This window comes from Entelurus aequoreus, linkage group LG02 (genome assembly GCF_033978785.1).
Source record: "Entelurus aequoreus isolate RoL-2023_Sb linkage group LG02, RoL_Eaeq_v1.1, whole genome shotgun sequence".
Lineage (NCBI taxonomy): Eukaryota > Metazoa > Chordata > Actinopteri > Syngnathiformes > Syngnathidae > Entelurus > Entelurus aequoreus.
The window spans coordinates 89,713,729-89,735,675 of record NC_084732.1 but is presented as its reverse complement, the minus strand read 5'-3'; the positions used below and the strand labels follow the sequence as shown (position 1 = coordinate 89,735,675).

At 40.8% G+C, this 21,947-nt stretch overlaps 1 protein-coding gene across 1 annotated transcript; it reads left to right on the top strand.

Moving 5' to 3' along the window:
• The first annotated feature begins 3,266 nt into the window (after window positions 1-3,266).
• On the top strand, window positions 3,267-21,804 carry LOC133664848 (tropomodulin-3-like). Its single transcript, XM_062069810.1, has 9 exons — window positions 3,267-3,486; window positions 4,546-4,702; window positions 11,288-11,410; window positions 11,563-11,628; window positions 11,693-11,823; window positions 11,886-11,993; window positions 12,055-12,198; window positions 13,966-14,110; window positions 21,276-21,804. The coding sequence occupies exons 1-9, from the start codon at window positions 3,361-3,363 to the stop codon at window positions 21,305-21,307; spliced, it is 1,032 nt and encodes a 343-aa protein (XP_061925794.1). The 5' UTR covers window positions 3,267-3,360; the 3' UTR covers window positions 21,308-21,804.
• Window positions 21,805-21,947: the final 143 nt, after the last annotated feature.

The window sequence follows — 21,947 nt, the reverse complement described above, 5'->3', positions numbered from 1 at the left end:
TAGATGTAGATGATCATATAGTAGATGTAGATGATCATATAGTAGATGTAGATGATCATATAGTTGATGTAGATGATCATATAGTAGATGTAGATGATCATATAGTAGATGTAGATGATCATATAGTACAGGGGTGGGCAATTAATTTTCACCGGGGGCCGCATAAGCAACCCGAGCACTGCTGGAGGGCCACACGACAATATTTCAATTAAATTTTGCTCAATATTATTTTTGATATACCATAAGATAAATAATAATGATGATAATAATTAATAATAATAATAATAATAATAATTTCATTTAACCTAACTTAACTTTATACAAAAGCAGATTGCTTTTTAAGGTCACTTTATCCTGCATTATCCAACATTTTTCCCCATCAGATTTGGACAACCATCTGTTGTTAAAAATAGTTTTTAATCATATCTATTCTATATTGTTTTTTATATTGGTTTTATATGTAATTGTTTTTTTCTTTTTATTCAGTCATTGGTGGAGCTAAGGATAATATTTGAATATTGTTTGTAATATTGTTGTGCAGCACTTTGGAAACATTTTGTTGTTTAAATGTGCTATATAAATAAAGTGGATTGGATTGTCACACCTGCCAGCTTGTCCCAACACGCATTTACCTCTGTGAACAAGTCATTACTTGTGGTTGTCTCTTTAATTGACTGCATCAGAGCTCTCATCCAAAGTTAGCGAAAAACAGTCAATGTCTCTGGGCATTATCAGCGCAACAAAGTCCAATAAGCACTCCTTAATAAACTCTCCGTCAGAAAACGCCTTACTTTTTCTGGCGCTTTTGTGAGAAATGACGAAACTTGTCCTGACGGCTGCATCTCTGGGGGTGTGAAATATGGCACAAAGTCCTTGTTGGGTTTGCAGTTTTACCATCAACGCATCAGCCTCCCTTGCGCGCGCTTCATCAGACACATTCCGGTATTTTCCCTCGTGTTTCTTCGTGTAGTGGCGATTAAAATGATATTTAAACACAGCAACCTGTGTACCACACATTAAGCACACGGCTTTACCATTAATTTATGTAAAGAAATACTTGCCAGTCCAAAACACGCCATTCCTCATCAACTTTTCTTTTTTTAGCGTCTCATCACTTGTCTCTATGCACCTTCACTCACAGGTTCCCTCCGGACATACGGCATAAATAACACATTTCAAAATAAAAGCAGCACAGTTGTATTGCGCGCACGACATAGATGTTTTTTAAACTTTATTTTGTAATTTGTAATTGCGCCGTTCAATTCACTCACAATTGCACACTCGACATAGATACTTTTTTAAATTTATTTTGTAATTTATGATTGGCCTCACGCGGGCCGGACAGGGATGCGCAAAGGGCCGGATGCGGCCCGCGGGCCGTACAATGCCCAGGTCTGATATAGTAGATGTAGATGATCATATAGTAGATGTAGATCATATAGTAGATGTAGATGATCATATAGTAGATGTAGATGATCATATAGTAGATGTAGATGATCATATAGTTGATGTAGATGATCATATAGTAGATGTAGATGATCATATAGTAGATGTAGATGATCATATAGTAGATGTAGATGATCATATAGTAGATGTAGATGATCATATAGTTGATGTAGATGATCATATAGTAGATGTAGATGATCATATAGTAGATGTAGATGATCATATAGTAGATGTAGATGATCATATAGTTGATGTAGATGATCATATAGTTGATGTAGATGATCATATAGTAGATGTAGATGATCATATAGTAGATGTAGATGATCATATAGTAGATGTAGATGATCATATAGTAGATGTAGATGATCATATAGTAGATGTAGATGATCATATAGTAGATGTAGATGATCATATAGTAGATGTAGATGATCATATCGGCTGTTCAGATTGACTTTACAAAAAAGAAGTGTAGGATACTTCTCTTGTTGCCTTATTTGTATTTTGACTTTATTAAATGTATTTATATTATCATTTGGTGCAGCCGGGCCGGAGCAGGAGGGGATAGAAAGAGAGAAAAAGGAAGACAGAGGGGGGAATTGTGGGGACAAGAGGGGGATTAGACAGAGAGACAAAAACAACAACAGCAAACACAACAACAACAACAACAACAGAGCAACATCAGCAAATAGGACATGTACAAATATGATGGTAAAAGTAATAGCAAATAAGCAGTTGGCGAAAATAAAAAAATAATACAGAAATGACAATGAGCATTATTACACTAAAAATGGAGCAATATGAATACCAATAGAAATAGTGCTATTGATAATAAACAATACCAATACTTTACCTTTCTCACACACATATTAGCAAACCTCTGAAGGATGGATTCACAACACAAATATCAAGAAATACATTTCTGGCTATGTTGCCCAGCAACGTGTTGCTAGGTAGAATCCAGGGATGAATGCCTCCTCAGATAGCTCTCCTAATGCTATTTGAAGCACATATCAACTATTGTGTGTTCCAGTTCTCTTCAAAAACTGCAGATTCTTCAGAAGAAAGTATCCTCTTTTTTATGGCTCCAATCTTCTGAAGCTTGCTGAGTGCACAGTGTAGAACATAGCACAGGATGACATTCTAGACCACTACTTCTCATAGACAGAACACCAGAAGGAAACCTTTCAAAAGTGTACAAGCTATAGAATAGTCTGTAGATGATCTGGAATGATATTGATAGCTCTATAAAAGAATCACATCATTTTCAAAAAGCGTTTTAAGCAAACGTTACTGCGACGTTATGCTTAGTACATTTAACACAGCTGACCTTCTTGACCTCTGTATGTATGATGATGACCTTCATCACATTTCAACTATAGCATATTGAGACTGATCTGCTGGATTTAGAGATTCCTTCTTTATAAATGTTGGTATGAAACTGTAAATGGCTCTTTGGGGGGTAGATTTTGAAAGTATTGTACTGTACTTTGTATATTATATGATGATGTATGTTTGAAGTGTCCATAAGCTGTGTGCTTCTAGGGATGACCTTTTTGCAGAACAGACTCTGATATTAACGAAAGAAACAATAATCCATCCATCCATTTTCTACTGCTTATTCCCTTCGGGGTCGCAGGGGGCGCTGGAGCCTATCTCAGCAAACAATAATGTCATACAAAATGATGTCTGTGTGTAAATAAATAAACATTGGCATACAGCAGTCATGCCCACAAACAGCTTCATGACAAGATGAAGGATATGAAAGAACTCTAATGTGTGTCCATTGAATAAATAGCCAGATTGTAGTGTCTCTCTAGTTCATCAGGAATGTTTGTTTTCCGCTAGCCTTTCCCCTGGTCTGGAACAACGAGGCCACCACTTTGGAAGATTGACTGCAGTCCTACAGCCAGCATCATGACCTTGTCATTCAAGAAGGACCTGGACAAGTACAAGGACCTGGATGAAGATGAGCTGCTTAACAATCTGTCGGCGGATGAGCTCAAACAGCTGGAGTCGGCCCTGGAGGAGATGGACCCAGAGGTCAGTACAATAAAACATTCATGGATGTAGGGCTGGGGAACCATGCCTTCACTTCTGAGCTCATGGATCATGGAGGATCCAAGTATCAAGTCCTACAGACGCTTGTAAAATAGGAACTTGCGCAGCAGAAGGAGTCAAGAAGCCATGCTAACCGCCAAACTAGCTTAAAGGTGAAGAAGCCAAAGAAGAAAAAAATAGCTTTGTTCACTTCAACAGACGTCTCTTGAACCGTGTTAACAAAGAGTAACCAGCTAAGAAAAGGACGTGGGCAATAATAAAGACATCTGTTGAATCGAACAAATCACTTATTTTCTTATTATTATTGCCAAGTCCTTTTCTTAGCTGGTTACTCTTTGTTAACTCGGTTCTAAAGACGTCTGTTGAAGTGAACAAAGCAATAAGAAGAAGAAAAGAAGTGCTTGGTTCACTTCAACAGACGTCTTTAGAACCGAGTTAACAAAGAGTAACCAGCTAAGAAAAGGACGTGGAAAGTCGATGAATAATAATATCCACTGATATGAGCCAAAGATGTAGATACGTTATGGTAGGACTACAGATGTTGATTATTTTAGTAATCCTACAACCTTTTGACAAGTTTTTGATTAGTCGAGTAATCGGATACAAAAATCACTTTATAGCCTCAATGTGTGATTTAGGGAAAATAGTTGAAATAAACATTTTTCGGTTTGCCATAAACTTCATCCTTTTTTCTAATAAATGCACATGAAGGTTTCCTTTGACTTCTAAGATACCGTACCTGTAGTGGTGGGGGCGTGGTCAGCATGACAAGTCATTTGCTATATTTTTTTCATTCGAAAAGTCTCAAAAAAATGTGTAAATACCAAATGTGTTATTATGAATGAGGATTACCATGTATAGTTCTGATTTTGACAAGTTTACAACAAAGAAATGAAAATATTCTGACAAAAAGAAATGTGAGTTTTTGAAGGGTAATTGGAACGACGTAAGGAAGTCATTTCCTGTGATGAATCATGCAAATTGAAAAGTGTGATTGATGTGATGGGTGATGTGTCCAAAGATGTTTGTTGTCCTTCTCAGAATGCTCTCCTTCCTGCCGGTCTGCGTCAGAAGGACCAGACCACTAAAATGGCCACAGGAGCGTTTGACAAGGATCGACTCCTGAAGTATCTGGAGAAGGAAGCCATGGACTACAAGGACCGAGATGATGTTGTCCCCTTCACTGGAGAGAGGAAAGGTATGGATCATCTTACTCTTCAACATCCAGCCATGTTGCTTAGCAACTGCTGTCTTTGCCAGTCTTACTAAACCCACACTAAAGAAGGTCAATCATGATGAGAAGAAATCTACTTCAACACACTAATCATTTCAATACAAACTACCAAACACAGAGTGCTCTTGGTCAGTGTGCACTTGTCATAGCAACACTTCAATAGTCACAGATGTGGTCAATCAATTGTCATAGCAACACTTCAATAGTCACAGATGTGGTCAATCAATTGTCATAGCAACACTTCAATAGTCACAGATGTGGTCAATCAATTGTCATAGCAACACTTCAATAGTCACAGATGTGGTCAATCAATTGTCATAGCAACACTTCAATAGTCACAGATGGGGTCAATCAATTGTCATAGCAACACTTCAATAGTCACAGATGTGGTCAATCAATTGTCATAGCAACACTTCAATAGTCACAGATGTGGTCAATCAATTGTCATAGCAACACTTCAAAAGTCACAGATGTGGTCAATCAATTGTCATAGCAACACTTCAAAAGTCACAGATGTGGTCAATCAATTGTCATAACAACACCTCAATAGTCACAGCTGTGGTCATTCAATTGTCATAGCAACACTTCAAAAGTCACAGATGTGGTCAATCAATTGTCATAACAACACCTCAATAGTCACAGCTGTGGTCAATCAATTGTCATAGCAACACTTCAAAAGTCACAGATGTGGTCAATCAATTGTCATAGCAACACCTCAATAGTCACAGATGTGGTCAATCAATTGTCATAGCAACACTTCAATAGTCACAGATGTGGTCAATCAATTGTCATAACAACACCTCAATAGTCACAGCTGTGGTCAATCAATTGTCATAGCAACACTTCAATAGTCACAGATGGGGTCAATCAATTGTCATAGCAACACTTCAATAGTCACAGATGTGGTCAATCAATTGTCATAACAACACCTCAATAGTCACAGCTGTGGTCAATCAATTGTCATAGCAACACTTCAAAAGTCACAGATGTGGTCAATCAATTGTCATAGCAACACCTCAATAGTCACAGATGTGGTCAATCAATTGTCATAGCAACACTTCAATAGTCACAGATGTGGTCAATCAATTGTCATAACAGCACCTCAATAGTCACAGCTGTGGTCAATCAATTGTCATAGCAACACTTCAATAGTCACAGATGGGGTCAATCAATTGTCATAGCAACACTTCAAAAGTCACAGATGTGGTCAATCAATTGTCATAACAACACCTCAATAGTCACAGCTGTGGTCAATCAATTGTCATAGCAACACTTCAAAAGTCACAGATGTGGTCAATCAATTGTCATAGCAACACCTCAATAGTCACAGCTGTGGTCAATCAATTGTCATAACAACACTTCAATAGTCACAGATGTGGTCAATCAATTGCCATAACAACACCTCAATAGTCACAGCTGTGGTCAATCAATTGTCATAGCAACACTTCAATAGTCACAGCTGTGGTCAATCAATTGTCATAACAATCAATCAATAGTCACAGCTGTGGTCAATCAATTGTCATAGCAACACTTCAAAAGTCACATAGCTCTGAGAATCCTAGCTCGGGGTGGTATAGCTGGGTTGGTCATACTTGCCAGCCCTCCCGAATTTTCCGGTAGACTCCCGAACTTCAGTGCCTCTCCCGAAAATCTCCCGGGACAACCATTCTCCCGAATTTCTCATCTTAAAACTCATTTGTATACTCTAGCCTTTAAATAGACTCTCTTTTTAGACCAGTTGATCTGCCGTTTCTTTTCTTTTCTACTCTGCTCCCAACCCGGGGTGGACCGCTAGCCTGTCCATCGGATGGGGACATCTCTACGCTGCTGACCCGTCTCCGCTCGGGATGGTTCCTGCTGGCCTCACTATGGACTGGACTTTCGCTGATGTGTTGGACTTTCACAATATTATGTCAGACCCACTCCACATCCATTGCTTTTCGGTCTCCCCTAGAGGGTTTCTCATAGTCATTCACATTGACGTCCCACTGGGGTGAGTTTTCCTTGCCCGTATGTGGGCTCTGTACCGAGGATGTCGTTGTGGCTTGTACAGCCCTTTGAGACACTTGTGATTTAGGGCTATATAAATAAACATTGATTGATTGATTGATTGATTGAACAGCAAGAATAGACATTTGAAAGGCAATTTAAAATGTGTAAAGAATAGTGAACAACAGGCTGAATAAGTGTACGTTATATGAGGCATAAATAACCAACTGGTATGTTAACGTAACATATTATGGTAAGAGTCATTCAAATAACTATAACATATAGAACATGCTATACGTTTACCAAACAATCTGTCACTCCTAATCCCATGAAATCTTATACGTCTAGTCTCTTACGTCAATGACATCAATAATATTATTGGATATTTTACGCTAATGTGTTAATCATTTCACACATAAGTCGCTCCTGAGTATAAGTCGCACCCCCGGCCAAACTATGAAAAAAACTGCGACTTATAGTCCGAAAAATACGGTATAAGAAATACTTAAATTTCAGTGAATTCTAGCTATGAATATACTCCTCCCCCTTTGACCCCGGATCCGCCCCCCCATCTCCCGAATTTGGAGGTCTCAAGGTTGGCAAGTGTGGGGTTGGTAGAGTGGCCGTGCCAGCAACTTGAGGGTTCCAGGTTCGATCCCCGCTTCCGCCATCCTAGTCTCTGCTGTTGTGTCCACTTGACCACCTGCTCCCAGTGCCAGTCACACTGCTTTCAATGGAACTTACATATTGCCTTTTACTTTGAGTCACTAGAGAAAAGCACTATATAAATATAATTCACTTCACTTCACAATCAATAGTCACGGCTGTGGTCAATCAATTGTCATAACAATCAATCAACAATGAAAGTGCATGAGAATTGTACAAAATAAATCAAAGACTAGTATTACAGGAAAATAAATAAAGCAATAAAAAAATGTGTGGACAACTATTATAATAAAAGTATATATAAATATAATTTATATAATAGAATATATTTTTATTGCTTTATACATTTATTTGCTTTATTGATTGATTGTTATGACAATTGATTGACCACAGCTGTGACTATTGATTGATTGTTATGACAATTGATTGTGACTAGAAGGACACGACCTTGAAGTGCATCTCTTTCTTTTTGTTGCATGAAGTATTTTGGAGAGTTTGTGCTGAAATATATTGAAATGTCAGCCAATGGAAGATTTACACTCCCCTAACCCTTCTTCTCCCACTGCTTGTGCAATATTACATCCAGATTAGTGATCAGGCTGCTTGGCATCAAGAGTCAAGTCAAACTAGGCTTGGTGTCAATCAAACAATGTGGCCTGACTTGAAAGACCACATCTCTCACAGGTGTGTTGATGAGTCCTAGTGCAGCACAGTAACAGGGACACAGGTGTGTTGATGAGTCCTAGTGCAGCACAGTAACAGTCACACAGGTGTGTTGATGATTCATAGTGCAGCACAGTAACAGGGACACAGGTGTGTTGATGAGTCCTAGTGCAGCACAGTAACAGTCACACAGGTGTGTTGATGATTCATAGTGCAGCACAGTAACAGGGACACAGGTGTGTTGATGAGTCCTAGTGCAGCACAGTAACAGGGACATGCACATGGAGAAGATAGGTGTGCGCACTTCTATATTGCCACTAAAGAAGATAGGTGTGCGCACTTCTATATTGCCACTAAAGAAGATAGGTGTGCACACTTCTATATTGCCACTAAAGAAGATAGGTGTGCACACTTCTATATTGCCACTAAAGAAGATAGGTGTGCACACTTCTATATTGCCACTAAAGAAGATAGGTGTGCACACTTCTATATTGCCACTAAAGAAGATAGGTGTGCACACTTCTATATTGCCACTAAAGAAGATAGGTGTGCACACTTCTATATTGCCACTAAAGAAGATAGGTGTGCACACTTCTATATTGCCACTAAAGAAGATAGGTGTGCACACTTCTATATTGCCACTAAAGAAGATAGGTGTGCACACTTCTATATTGCCACTAAAGAAGATAGGTGTGCACACTTCTATATTGCCACTAAAGAAGATAGGTGTGCACACTTCTATATTGCCACTAAAGAAGATAGGTGTGCACACTTCTATATTGCCACTAAAGAAGATAGGTGTGCACACTTCTATATTGCCACTAAAGAAGATAGGTGTGCACACTTCTATATTGCCACTAAAGCACATTGACTTGAGTGAACCAATGAGCTTGGTGTCCCTCATCATCATTCATCCTCTTCCTCAATAATCCTCTTTGTGTTCAAACATTCCCTCCACAGGAAGTGACTTGAGTGTGCTTCTAGAATGTTTGTCCAGGATGGAGCCTGATTACTGTATTTACCCTTTGTTGGCTTCAGGAAGTGCCAGAACCCCCACCAGGGACCGCTTGCAGGACTTGGACTGCCATTGCTGATTTCAAAAGGAGGAATCAGTGTGTTTCATATACATGTATATGTATGTATATATATGTATTCATACATATACATGTATATGTATGTATTCATACATATACATGTATATGTATGTATTCATACATATACATGTATATATATGTATTCATACATATACATGTATATGTATGTATTCATACATATACATGTATATGTATGTATTCATACATATACATGTATATGCATGTATATATATGAATACATATTTGTGTACAGAAACAAGTCCATGTGAGAAAAGCAACACATTTAGCTGAACTGCAGCAATTTAGTGGTCAAGCAGAAGCTTGTGGATGGCTACCAAAAGTGTCTTATTGCAGGTCAACTTGCCAAGGAAGCAAATATTAACATTGCTGTATGTATACTTTTGTGTGTGTTTTGTGTGTGGTGAACATATGTGTGTTTTGTGTGTGGTGAACATATGTGTGTTTTGTGTGTGGTGAACATGTGTGTGTTTTGTGTGTGGTGAACATTTGTGTGTTTTGTGTGTGGTGAACATAAATGTGGTTTGTGTGTGGTGAACATGTGTGTGTTTTGTGTGTGGTGAACATATGTGTGTTTTGTGTGTGGTGAACATATGTGTGTTTTGTGTGTGGTGAACATGTGTGTGTTTTGTGTGTGGTGAACATTTGTGTGTTTTGTGTGTGGTGAACATACATGTGGTTTGTGTGTGGTGAACATATGTGTGTTTTGTGTGTGGTGAACATATGTGTGTTTTGTGTGTGGTGAACATATGTGTGTTTTGTGTGTGGTGAACATATGTGTGTTTTGTGTGTTGTGAACATATGTGTGTTTTGTGTGTGGTGAACATATGTGTGTTTTGTGTGTGGTGAACATTTGTGTGTTTTGTGTGTGGTGAACATAAATGTGTTTTGTGTGTGGTGAACATGTGTGTGTTTTGTGTGTGGTGAACATTTGTGTGTTTTGTGTGTGGTGAACATATGTGTGTTTTGTGTGTGGTGAACATGTGTGTGTTTTGTGTGTGGTGAACATTTGTGTGTTTTGTGTGTGGTGAACATGTGTGTGTTTTGTGTGTGGTGAACATAAATGTGTTTTGTGTGTGGTGAACATGTGTGTGTTTTGTGTGTGGTGAACATGTGTGTGTTTTGTGTGTGGTGAACATGTGTGTGTTTTGTGTGTGGTGAACATATGTGTGTTTTGTGTGTGGTGAACAAATGTGTGTTTTGTGTGTGATGAACATATGTGTATTTTGTGTGTGGTGAACATATGTGTGTTTTGTGTGTGGTGAACATATGTGTGTTTTGTGTGTGGTGAACAAATGTGTGTTTTGTGTGTGGTGAACAAATGTGTGTTTTGTGTGTGGTGAACATGTGTGTGTTTTGTGTGTGTCTACAGAAAGACAAATAAGTCGTATGCAAGTGAATGAATTGAGTCTTCAAGATGGTGAGAAGCAATAAAAACAAAAATCATTTGACTCATTTTTGTGGCCACATTCCAATGAAATGGAAACAGCACTTTAAGGTCACATGTCTCAAGGTCACTTTTAAAACTGCTTTGTAGTACTGGAACATTATCAAGAACCTGATGGACCAGTTATTGTAGTTTGTCATGTGTTTCTCTCCTAGGTAAAGTCTTTATTCTTATTATAGTGTGTCATGTGTTTCTCTCCTAGGTAAAGTCTTTATTCTTATTATAGTGTGTCATGTGTTTCTCTCCTAGGTAAAGTCTTTATTTTTATTGTAGTGTGTCATGTGTTTCTCTCCTAGGTAAAGTCTTTATTCTTATTATAGTGTGTCATGTGTTTCTCTCCTAGGTAAAGTCTTTATTCTTATTATAGTGTGTCATGTGTTTCTCTCCTAGGTAAAGTCTTTATTCTTATTATAGTGTGTCATGTGTTTCTCTCCTAGGTAAAGTCTTTATTTTTATTATAGTGTGTCATGTGTTTCTCTCCTAGGTAAAGTCTTTATTCTTATTATAGTGTGTCATGTGTTTCTCTCCTAGGTAAAGTCTTTATTCTTATTATAGTGTGTCATGTGTTTCTCTCCTAGGTAAAGTCTTTATTCTTATTATAGTGTGTCATGTGTTTCTCTCCTAGGTAAAGTCTTTATTCTTATTATAGTGTGTCATGTGTTTCTCTCCTAGGTAAAGTCTTTATTCCCAAGCAGAAGCCGGTAGAAAGCCGGCAGGAGGACGTCACCACCATTGACCCAGAGTTAGAGGAGGCCCTGTCCAGCGCCACAGATACAGAACTGTGTGACCTTGCAGGTAATGAAGACTTGCTTGGTTGTGACCTTGAGAGGCTGACAAGTGTGTGTGTGTGTGTGTGTGTGTGTGTGTGTGTGTGTGTGTGTGTGTGTGTGTGTGTGTGTGTGTGTGTGTGTGTGTGTGTGTGTGTGTGTGTGTGTGTGTGTTTGCAGCCATCCTGGGGGTCCACACGCTGGTCACCAGCACTCAGACCTACGATGGCACAGGAGGTTACAACAGTGAGTAGAAGAATGAAGAACTCCTGCTCCTTTCTGGCTTCATGCTAACCTTGTTGTTCTGAAGATGTGGTGAAAGGGGAGAAGATGAACCCCGTCTTTGACGAGCCCCCCAACCCCACAAACGTAGAAGAAACCCTGAGCAGGATTAAAGGCAATGACCCCTCCCTAGTGGAGGTCAACTTGAACAACATAAAGGTAGGTGTGTGTCATCATCATGCTGCTGTCTGCTGGACCTAACTCTGGTGCTGCTGCTCCAGAACATTCCTATCCCCACACTCAAAGACCTAGCCAAAGCCATGGAGAAGAACACGCATGTGAGCAAGTTCAGCATGGCGGCCACACGGAGTAACGACCCCGTCGCAGTGGTGAGCAGCCATGGTCCTCCAACACCTGAGGAACTTCACCTTCCCAGTCTTGTCTCTGCAGGCCTTGGCTGACATGCTGAGGGAGAACAAGACGCTGCGCAGTTTGAACTTGGAGTCCAACTTCATCACCGGTGCTGGCATTCAGACGCTGATCCACGCGCTGCGAGACAACGACACGCTGACGGAGATCAAGATAGACAACCAGGTCAGTTTGAGAAGATACTGTAGCATCAACATAGACAACCAGGTCAAATAGAGAAGATACTGTAGGATCAACATAGACAACCAGGTCAAATAGAGAAGATACTGTAGCATCAACATAGACAACCAGGTCAAATAGAGAAGATACTGTAGGATCAACATAGACAACCAGGTCAGTTTGAGAAGATACTGTAGGATCAACATAGACAACCAGGTCAAATAGAGAAGATACTGTAGCATCAACATAGACAACCAGGTCAAATAGAGAAGATACTGTAGCATCAACATAGACAACCAGGTCAAATAGAGAAGATACTGTAGCATCAACATAGACAACCAGGTCAAATAGAGAAGATACTGTAGGATCAACATAGACAACCAGGTCAAATAGAGAAGATACTGTAGGATCAACATAGACAACCAGGTCAAATAGAGAAGATACTGTAGGATCAACATAGACAACCAGGTCAAATAGAGAAGATACTGTAGGATCAACATAGACAACAAGGTCAGTTTGAGAAGATACTGTAGCATCAACATAGACAACCAGGTCAGTTTGAGAAGATACTGTAGCATCAACATAGACAACCAGGTCAGTTTGAGAAGATACTGTAGCATCAACATAGACAACCAGGTCAAATAGAGAAGATACTGTAGCATCAACATAGACAACCAGGTCAAATAGAGAAGATACTGTAGCATCAACATAGACAACCAGGTCAAATAGAGAAGATACTGTAGGATCAACATAGACAACCAGGTCAGTTTGAGAAGATACTGTAGGATCAACATAGACAACCAGGTCAGTTAGAGAAGATACTGTAGGATCAACATAAACAACCAGGTCAAATAGAGAAGATACTGTAGGATCAACATAGACAACCAGGTCAAATAGAGAAGATACTGTAGGATCAACATAGACAACCAGGTCAGTTTGAGAAGATACTGTAGGATCAACATAGACAACCAGGTCAAATAGAGAAGATACTGTAGGATCAACATAGACAACCAGGTCAAATAGAGAAGATACTGTAGGATCAACATAAACAACCAGGTCAGTTAGAAGTTATAACAATAGTAACAGACGGATGTATTGCAATTCTACTTCCTGTTTGCAACCTCAATTCATAGTCATGGAACTGAATGTGAACTTGGGAGACTTTCCCAATTGAGTTTAGCGCCAGCCTGATGTGGAGACCTCTTGATGCCAAGCTTGGACACATGATGATGAAAAAGTGTGTTAAGTCCTGGACTGAATGACATGTCTGTGGTCCAGAGGCAGCAGCTGGGCACCAATGTGGAGATGGAGATAGCTAAAGTGTGTTCTGGTACATATGTGACAAGTCCTGGACTGAATGACATGTCTGTGGTCCAGAGGCAGCAGCTGGGCACCAATGTGGAGATGGAGATAGCTAAAGTGTGTTCTGGTACATATGTGACAAGTCCTGGACTGAATGACATGTCTGTGGTCCAGAGGCAGCAGCTGGGCACCAATGTGGAGATGGAGATAGCTAAAGTGTGTTCCTGTACATATGTGACAAGTCCTGGACTGAATGACATGTCTGTGGTCCAGAGGCAGCAGCTGGGCACCAATGTGGAGATGGAGATAGCTAAAATGTGTTCCTGTACATATGTGACAAGTCCTGGACTGAATGACATGTCTGTGGTCCAGAAGCAGCAGCTGGGCACCAATGTGGAGATGGAGATAGCTAAAGTGTGTTCTGGTACATATGTGACAAGTCCTGGACTGAATGACATGTCTGTGGTCCAGAGGCAGCAGCTGGGCACCAATGTGGAGATGGAGATAGCTAAAATGTTGGAGGAGAACAACAGCATCGTGAAGTTTGGCTACCACTTCACCAAGCAGGGACCACGCTCCAGAGCTGCTGCTGCCATCACCAAGAACAATGACCTGAGTGAGTCACACACACACACACACACACACACACACACACACACACACACACACACACACACACACACACACACACACACACACACACACACACACACACACACACACACACACACACACACACACACACACACACACACACACACACACACACACACACACACACACACACACACAATCAGCTCATTGCATGGAGTCAGGGGAGTTCCAGCTCTGCTTCTTGTCTCACATTTCCAACAAGAGAGTCAGAGAAGAAAAGAGCATTCTGGATCTCCTCCTCTACTTTTCTTTTTCTACTTGATGACGGGATATTAAAGGACCTACTTTCCTTACCTGATGTAGTGTATTTGGGATCTGCACAAGTCCCAAAACTACACGTTAATCACACTATGGAGGTATTTAGACTTCAAAACTACACATAAAGTACAATATGGAGGTATTTAGACTTCAAAACTACACAAAGTACAATATGGAGGTATTTAGACTTCAAAACTACACAAAGTATGATATGGAGGTATTTACACTTCAAAACTACACTTAAAGTACAATATGGAGGTATGTAGATACGTGGACACGCACACAGCTGTTTTGCTTGTTGCCAATTAGTAGTGCTGTCAAAAGCGCCCACGTAGCGCCAACTAATGCAAGGGAAATGACTGAATTTTGCAACAAATTGCTTCAGTTTGTGTTTTGTTTGAATAATTTGTGTTTATTTGCTACATGTGTACTTTTAGTTTTGTTTGAACAATGTGTGTTTATCTGCTACATGTGTACTTTTAGTTTTGTTTGAACAATGTGTGTTTATTTGCTACATGTGTACTTTTAGTTTTGTTTGAACAATGTGTGTTTATCTGCTACATGTGTACTTTTAGTTTTGTTTGAACAATGTGTGTTTATCTGCTACATGTGTACTTTTAGTTTTGTTTGAACAATGTGTGTTTATCTGCTACATGTGTACTTTTAGTTTTGTTTGAACAATGTGTGTTTATCTGCTACATGTGTACTTTTAGTTTTGTTTGAACAATGTGTGTTTATCTGCTACATGTGTACTTTTAGTTTTGTTTGAACAATGTGTGTTTATCTGCTACATGTGTACTTTTAGTTTTGTTTGAACAATGTGTGTTTATCTGCTACATGTGTACTTTTAGTTTTGTTTGAACAATGTGTGTTTATCTGCTACATGTGTACTTTTAGTTTTGTTTGAACAATGTGTGTTTATCTGCTACATGTGTACTTTTAGTTTTGTTTGAACAATGTGTGTTTATCTGCTACATGTGTACTTTTAGTTTTGTTTGAACAATGTGTGTTTATCTGCTACATGTGTACTTTTAGTTTTGTTTGAACAATGTGTGTTTATCTGCTACATGTGTACTTTTAGTTTTGTTTGGACAATGTGTGTTTATCTGCTACATGTGTACTTTTAGTTTTGTTTGAACAATGTGTGTTTATCTGCTACATGTGTACTTTTAGTTTTGTTTGAACAATGTGTGTTTATCTGCTACATGTGTACTTTTAGTTTTGTTTGAACAATGTGTGTTTATCTGCTACATGTGTACTTTTAGTAGGGCTGCACAATGAATCACATTTGAATCGTCATCACCATTTTGGCAGCTACGATTAAATGAGGCTGATCGTCTGCGATATTACCATTTAATATGGTAGTTTTGGTGTGTATAAAATATTGTAGTTTGGTGTGTATAAAATATTGTAGTTTGTTGTATATGAAATATTTTTGTTTGGTGATTATACAATTTTGAAATTTGGTGTATATCAAATATTGTAGTTTGGTTTATATAAAATACTGTAGTTTGGTGTGTATAAAATATTGTAGTGTGGCAGTCGAAAGAATGAGGCAGTAATTCTGAGCTGGTGAGTTTATTTTCAAACAAATAAATAATTCTTCTTTCCACAACAACAACAACACATTTTTCCTGGAAGTGTGTCCCCTTATAACTGGTCACATCCCACCTATCCACCAATCCCCAAACTGGTGATAAGAACAATTAGTGCCACGCTACACAGCCCCTTGCCCCTTGATCCTTGCTCTGATCCGCTGCAATCTCTGCAAAGTGGAGACCCAGCACTAACAAGCACCCGTGACAGACAGTCCGCTACTCCATTGTGCTCTCCGGCCACATGCCTAATTTTCGTACTGAACTTGGAGATGGACCCTACAACAGGAACCTGAAATGGTGGGTCGCCAGGAACAAGACCAGGAGCTCCCTGTCAAAAGTGCTGTATTTCCTTTCAGCTGCCCTGAGTTGCCTGCTGAAGAAGGCGAGGGGCTGCCATGTCCCCGCCACCCACTGCTCGCAAACCGTGCCCACGGCTACATTTGAGGCATCAGTGGTGAGAGCCAAAGGAGCAGTAGGGGAGAGGGATGTGCTAGCAAAGTTGCGCTGGCCAGAGAAGACTTTGTGTCTTCAAACGCTTGCAGCTTGTCAGGAGACCAGTTCACCTCCTGTGAACCTTTCCTCCCCTTTAATGCCTCATACAGGGGGTGCATGAGATAAAAATCAACCTTTCCGAGAAACTCCTGAAGCAGCTTGACAGTTAGTGGGCGTGGAAACTTGGAAATTGCCTCCACCCGTGTAGGCAGGGGAACAGCACCTTGCGAGGACACCTGGTGGCCAAGAAAGTCAATGTCTGTTACTCCAAATTGGCACTTGGTCGGGTTCACAATCAGCCCATGTTCGTTCAACCGGCTAAACAGCAGCCGTAAATGTATCAAATGTTCCCCGGCTGATCGACTGACGACTAGAACATCGTCAAATAAACGAACAAAAATGGTAAATCCCATAGAACAGAGTCCATGAGCCGCTGAACAGTCTGTGCTGCTCCCTGCAGGCCAAATGGCATCCTCAAAAGCTCAAATGATTTAAACAGAGTTATTATGGCAGTCTTCGGTATGTCCAACTCATGTAGAGGTACCTGATGGTAGCCACGCACCAAATCTACCTTTGAGAAAATAGACACCCCAGCCAGCCATGAACAAAAGTCCTGAATGTGCGGGATGGGGGTAACGGTCTGGCGCGGTGACATTATTCAGTCGGCGAAAGTCACCACAAGGCCGCCACAGCCCCCAGGCTTCGGTACCATATGTAGAGGCAAAGCCCAAGGACTGTTGGAACGTTGTACAATCCCCAGTCTCTCCATAGTGGCAAATTCCTGCCGTGCCAGGGCCAGTTTAGCAGAGTCAAGCCGCCGTGCCCGGGCGAAAACAGACAGGCCCACTGTAGGGATTATGTGCTCCACCCCATGCTTTGCGACCGCTGCCGAAAACGTCGGTACAGTCAGTTCTGGAAACCCTGCAAGAAGCCGTTGATAAACATCCCCCACAGCGAGCGTGTTGGCGAGGGCCACAGGCTTCGGCTCTCCCAGTGTGCATGGAATAGTGGAGAAAGCGACCGAGTCAATTAAACGGCCATTCGAGACGTCCACCAACAGTCTATTTGCACACAAAAATCTACCCCCAGAATAGGTACGGCCACAGAGGCAATAACGAAATCCCAGGTGAACCTGCGGTCAGAAAATGAAACGGTCACTGACCTGGTGCCGAAAGTGCGGATGCTGGTTCCATTGGCGGCACTCACATGTGCATCCACAGCTGATGCAGGTAGGATACTCCGCTGGGCGCCCAAGTCCACCAGCCAGCGGCGGCCTGACAAGCCATCTGTGACAAACAGCAGCTTATCCGCTCTGCCCGTGCTCACTGCTGCCACTGAGCACCGGCCCTCGCATTTCCCTGGCCCAGAAAAGCGCAAGGCGGCACGCAGTGCTTTGCTTTGGTCCCAAAACGGCGGTGGTAAAAGCATAACTCTGCCTCCCTGCGGCGACGGTCCGACACTGCAGCCACAGCGCTAGCATCAAGCTCCTCGGGTTCATTCCAGGTCGGTGCAGGCAGCAGGGCTTGAACGCTGAACTGGCGAGCAGCTAGAAGAATCCTGTCCGCCTCCTCAGCCAAACCTCTGTAATCTTTTGTGGTGACTAACGGCAGGTTGGCGAGCGCCATGCGTACCGGGGCGGTAGCTGATGGAGAAACAACTGTAGGAAAAGGAACGATGCATCCCCGGAACCGAGCAATGCGAGCATATTCTCCATTGGCTCGGTAGCCTCGCTGTCTCCCAGGCCGTTGAGAGACAAGAGGCGGTGAGCTCGCTCGGCGTCGGACAGCTGGTGCAGCCGCAGCAATAAAGTCTTTGACGCACCGTACTTGTCTGCCGCCGGAGGATCCCTCAGCACGGCCATAACTCTCTGCGTCGTTTGAGTGTCTAAAGCCGCGACAACATGGTAGTACAGTGTCTCATCTGCTCTAATCCCCCGTAATCGAAACTGGGCTTCCACAAGCTGGAACCAGGGCTCAGCATCGTGCTGCCAGAACTCCGGGAGTTTCACTGTTGCTGCAAAGACGGCGGAAGCCGCGACTGGCTGTTGTAATGGCGCCGAGCCCTCAGGCATGACGGGACCAGCAGCGTGAAACATGCTCCAGATCAGAAGGCTGCGTGTTCACATCATGTCCAGGTCACCAATGTGGCAGTCCAGACAATGAGGCCAGAGAACAGTAGTTCTGAGCCGGTGAGTTTATTCTCAAACTAGTTTGGTGTGTACAAAATATTGTAGTTTGGTGTATATAAAATATTGTAGTTTGGTGTATATAAAATATTGTAGTTTGGTGTATATTTAATATTGTAGTTTGGTGTATATATAATATTGTAGTTTGGTGTATATATAATATTGTACTTTGGTGTATATATAATATTGTAGTTTGGTGTATATAAAATATTGTAGTTTGGTATATATAAAATATTGTAGTTTGGTGTATATATATAATATTGTAGTTTGGTGTATATAAAATATTGTAGTTTGGTGTATATTTAATATTGTAGTTTGGTGTATATATAATATTGTAGTTTGGTGTATATATAATATTGTAGTTTGGTGTATATATAATATTGTAGTTTGGTGTATATATAATATTGTAGTTTGGTATATATAAAATATTGTAGTGCGTGTATATATAATATTGTAGTTTGGTGTATATAAATGATTGTATTTTTGCCCAAATGTTGAAAGGTGTTTGATCAACAATCATATTATTCCAACAAAACAACATCTCCAACTATCTCACCTGAAGTGTTTACTTCTGTCTGCTCTCGTCCAATCGGCAGTCAGGAAACCTTCAATGACTCTCACAGTGTGGGAAAATACGATGAAGTGTTTATGCTCTCGTCCAATCAGCAGTCAGGAAACCTTCAATGACTTTCACAGTGTGGGAAAATACGATGAAGTGTTTATGCTCTCGTCCAATCAGCAGTCAGGAAACCTTCAATGACTTTCACAGTGTGGGAAAATACGATTAAAGGCAACCGGGTTATTGAACATATTTCCTGCAGAATGTAATGTGGACGACATCATCTGCTCTTTTGTTTTTAGCTCCGCCTCCTGTTACAGCTGCGCTAGTACAGGTCTGAAGTGTGTGTGTGTGCGTGTGTGTGTGTGTGCGTGTGTGTGTGCGTCCGACGCCATCTTACCTTCTGCACTGATGCACTTAAATGGATGTCACCTTTGACCTGATGTGTTTTTGCTGACTCACTGTTTGTTGTGCAGACTAACCAGCTTGTGTTTGAGACCAAAGTCCTGATGGTTGTGTTCAGTCATTAGAAGACCAAAGTCCTGATGGTTGTGTTCAGTCATTAGAAGACCAAAGTCCTGATGGTTGTGTTCAGTCATTAGAAGACCAAAGTCCTGATGGTTGTGTTCAGTCATTAGAAGACCAAAGTCCTGATGGTTGTGTTCAGTCATTAGAAGACCAAAGTCCTGATGGTTGTGTTCAGTCATTAGAAGACCAAAGTCCTGATGGTTGTGTTCAGTCATTAGAAGACCAAAGTCCTGATGGTTGTGTTCAGTCATTAGAAGACCAAAGTCCTGATGGTTGTGTTCAGTCATTAGAAGACCAAAGTCCTGATGGTTGTGTTCAGTCATTAGAAGACCAAAGTCCTGATGGTTGTGTTCAGTCATTAGAAGACCAAAGTCCTGATGTTTGTGTTCAGTCATTAGAAGACCAAAGTCCTGATGGTTGTGTTCAGTCATTAGAAGACCAAAGTCCTGATGTTTGTGTTCAGTCATTAGAAGACCAAAGTCCTGATGGTTGTGTTCAGTCATTAGAAGACCAAAGTCCTGATGTTTGTGTTCAGTCATTAGAAGACCAAAGTCCTGATGGTTGTGTTCAGTCATTAGAAGACCAAAGTCCTGATGTTTGTGTTCAGTCATTAGAAGACCAAAGTCCTGATGTTTGTGTTCAGTCATTAGAAGACCAAAGTCCTGATGTTTGTGTTCAGTCATTAGAAGACCAAAGTCCTGATGGTTGTGTTCAGTCATTAAAAGACCAAAGTCCTGATGTTTGTGTTCAGTCATTAGAAGACTACAGTCCTGATGTTTGTGTTCAGTCATTAGAAGACCAAAGTCCTGATGTTTGTGTTCAGTCATTAGAAGACCAAAGTCCTGATGTTTGTGTTCAGTCATTAGAAGACCAAAGTCCTGATGTTTGTGTTCAGTCATTAGAAGACTACAGTCCTGATGTTTGTGTTCAGTCATTAGAAGACCAAAGTCCTGATGTTTGTGTTCAGTCATTAGAAGACTACAGTCCTGATGTTTGTGTTCAGTCATTAGAAGACCAAAGTCCTGATGTTTGTGTTCAGTCATTAGAAGACCAAAGTCCTGATGTTTGTGTTCAGTCATTAGAAGACCAAAGTCCTGATGTTTGTGTTCAGTCATTAGAAGACCAAAGTCCTGATGTTTGTGTTCAGTCATTAGAAGACCACAGTCCTGATGTTTGTGTTCAGTCATTAGAAGACCAAAGTCCTGATGTTTGTGTTCAGTCATTAGAAGACCAAAGTCCTGATGGCTGTGTTCAGTCATTAGAAGACCAAAGTCCTGATGTTTGTGTTCAGTCATTAGAAGACCAAAGTCCTGATGGTTGTGTACAGTCATTAGAAGACCAAAGTCCTGATGTTTGTGTTCAGTCATTAGAAGACCAAAGTCCTGATGTTTGTGTTCAGTCATTAGAAGACCAAAGTCCTGATGTTTGTGTTCAGTCACTGAGAGACTAAAGTCCTGATGTTTGTGTTCAGTCACTGAGAGACTAAAGTCCTGATGTCTGTGTTCAGTCCGCAGGAGGCGAGTGGAACAGGAAGTGTAGGTCTTCATCTCACCTGTGGAATCCTAAGTCCTACCTGTCTCATCTCAGCGTGTGGAAGAAGTGGTGTGCCAAACTGCTGACTCCACTAGAAGGTAGAAGAGGAATAACTGGAATCATTTGCTTTTTAGTCTTTTTTTCAGCCTTGACTCTGTCCAGACTTTTTACTTTTTTACCATACCATCATTGTGCTAACTCACCTGCCCAAAGCTGGGACCTCCCCCACTCACCTTTGTTACACCTTTAGCAGTTACAAAAGATGCTGACTCAGCAGTCAATAAATGTTTGTAAATGTTGACTATCACCTGTAACAACTTGTTTGACTATCACCTGTAACACAAGTGTCATTCAGTAATGACATTAATAGTCAGAGGTGACTAACCCTAACCCAGAATGGTGTGACCCAGATGATGTTAAACATGCCAAAGACCAACACATTTTGGACCTCCTATTATTTATGCTGCAGGTCTTCACAAATACTTAATAAAAAACTATTCCAATTCTCTGTCCAGGTGACTACTTTATGAAAGATACTTTTTCTTAGTCAACTTCACTCAAACATCAGCAGCTACTTGTAAATATTTCATCATTTCATTTCTTGCGGCTTTTCAAGGTGTTGTTGTTGACTGCTGACATGGCAGAT

Coding starts and splice junctions, on each gene's coding strand:
- LOC133664848 (XM_062069810.1), top strand. CDS start 3,361: ATGACCTTGTCATTCAAGAAGGACCTGGACAAGTACAAGGACCTGGAT. Junction 11,411..11,562: donor AGAACTGTGTGACCTTGCAG/GTAATGAAGACT, acceptor GTGTGTTTGCAG/CCATCCTGGGGGTCCACACG. Junction 11,994..12,054: donor GTAACGACCCCGTCGCAGTG/GTGAGCAGCCAT, acceptor TTGTCTCTGCAG/GCCTTGGCTGACATGCTGAG.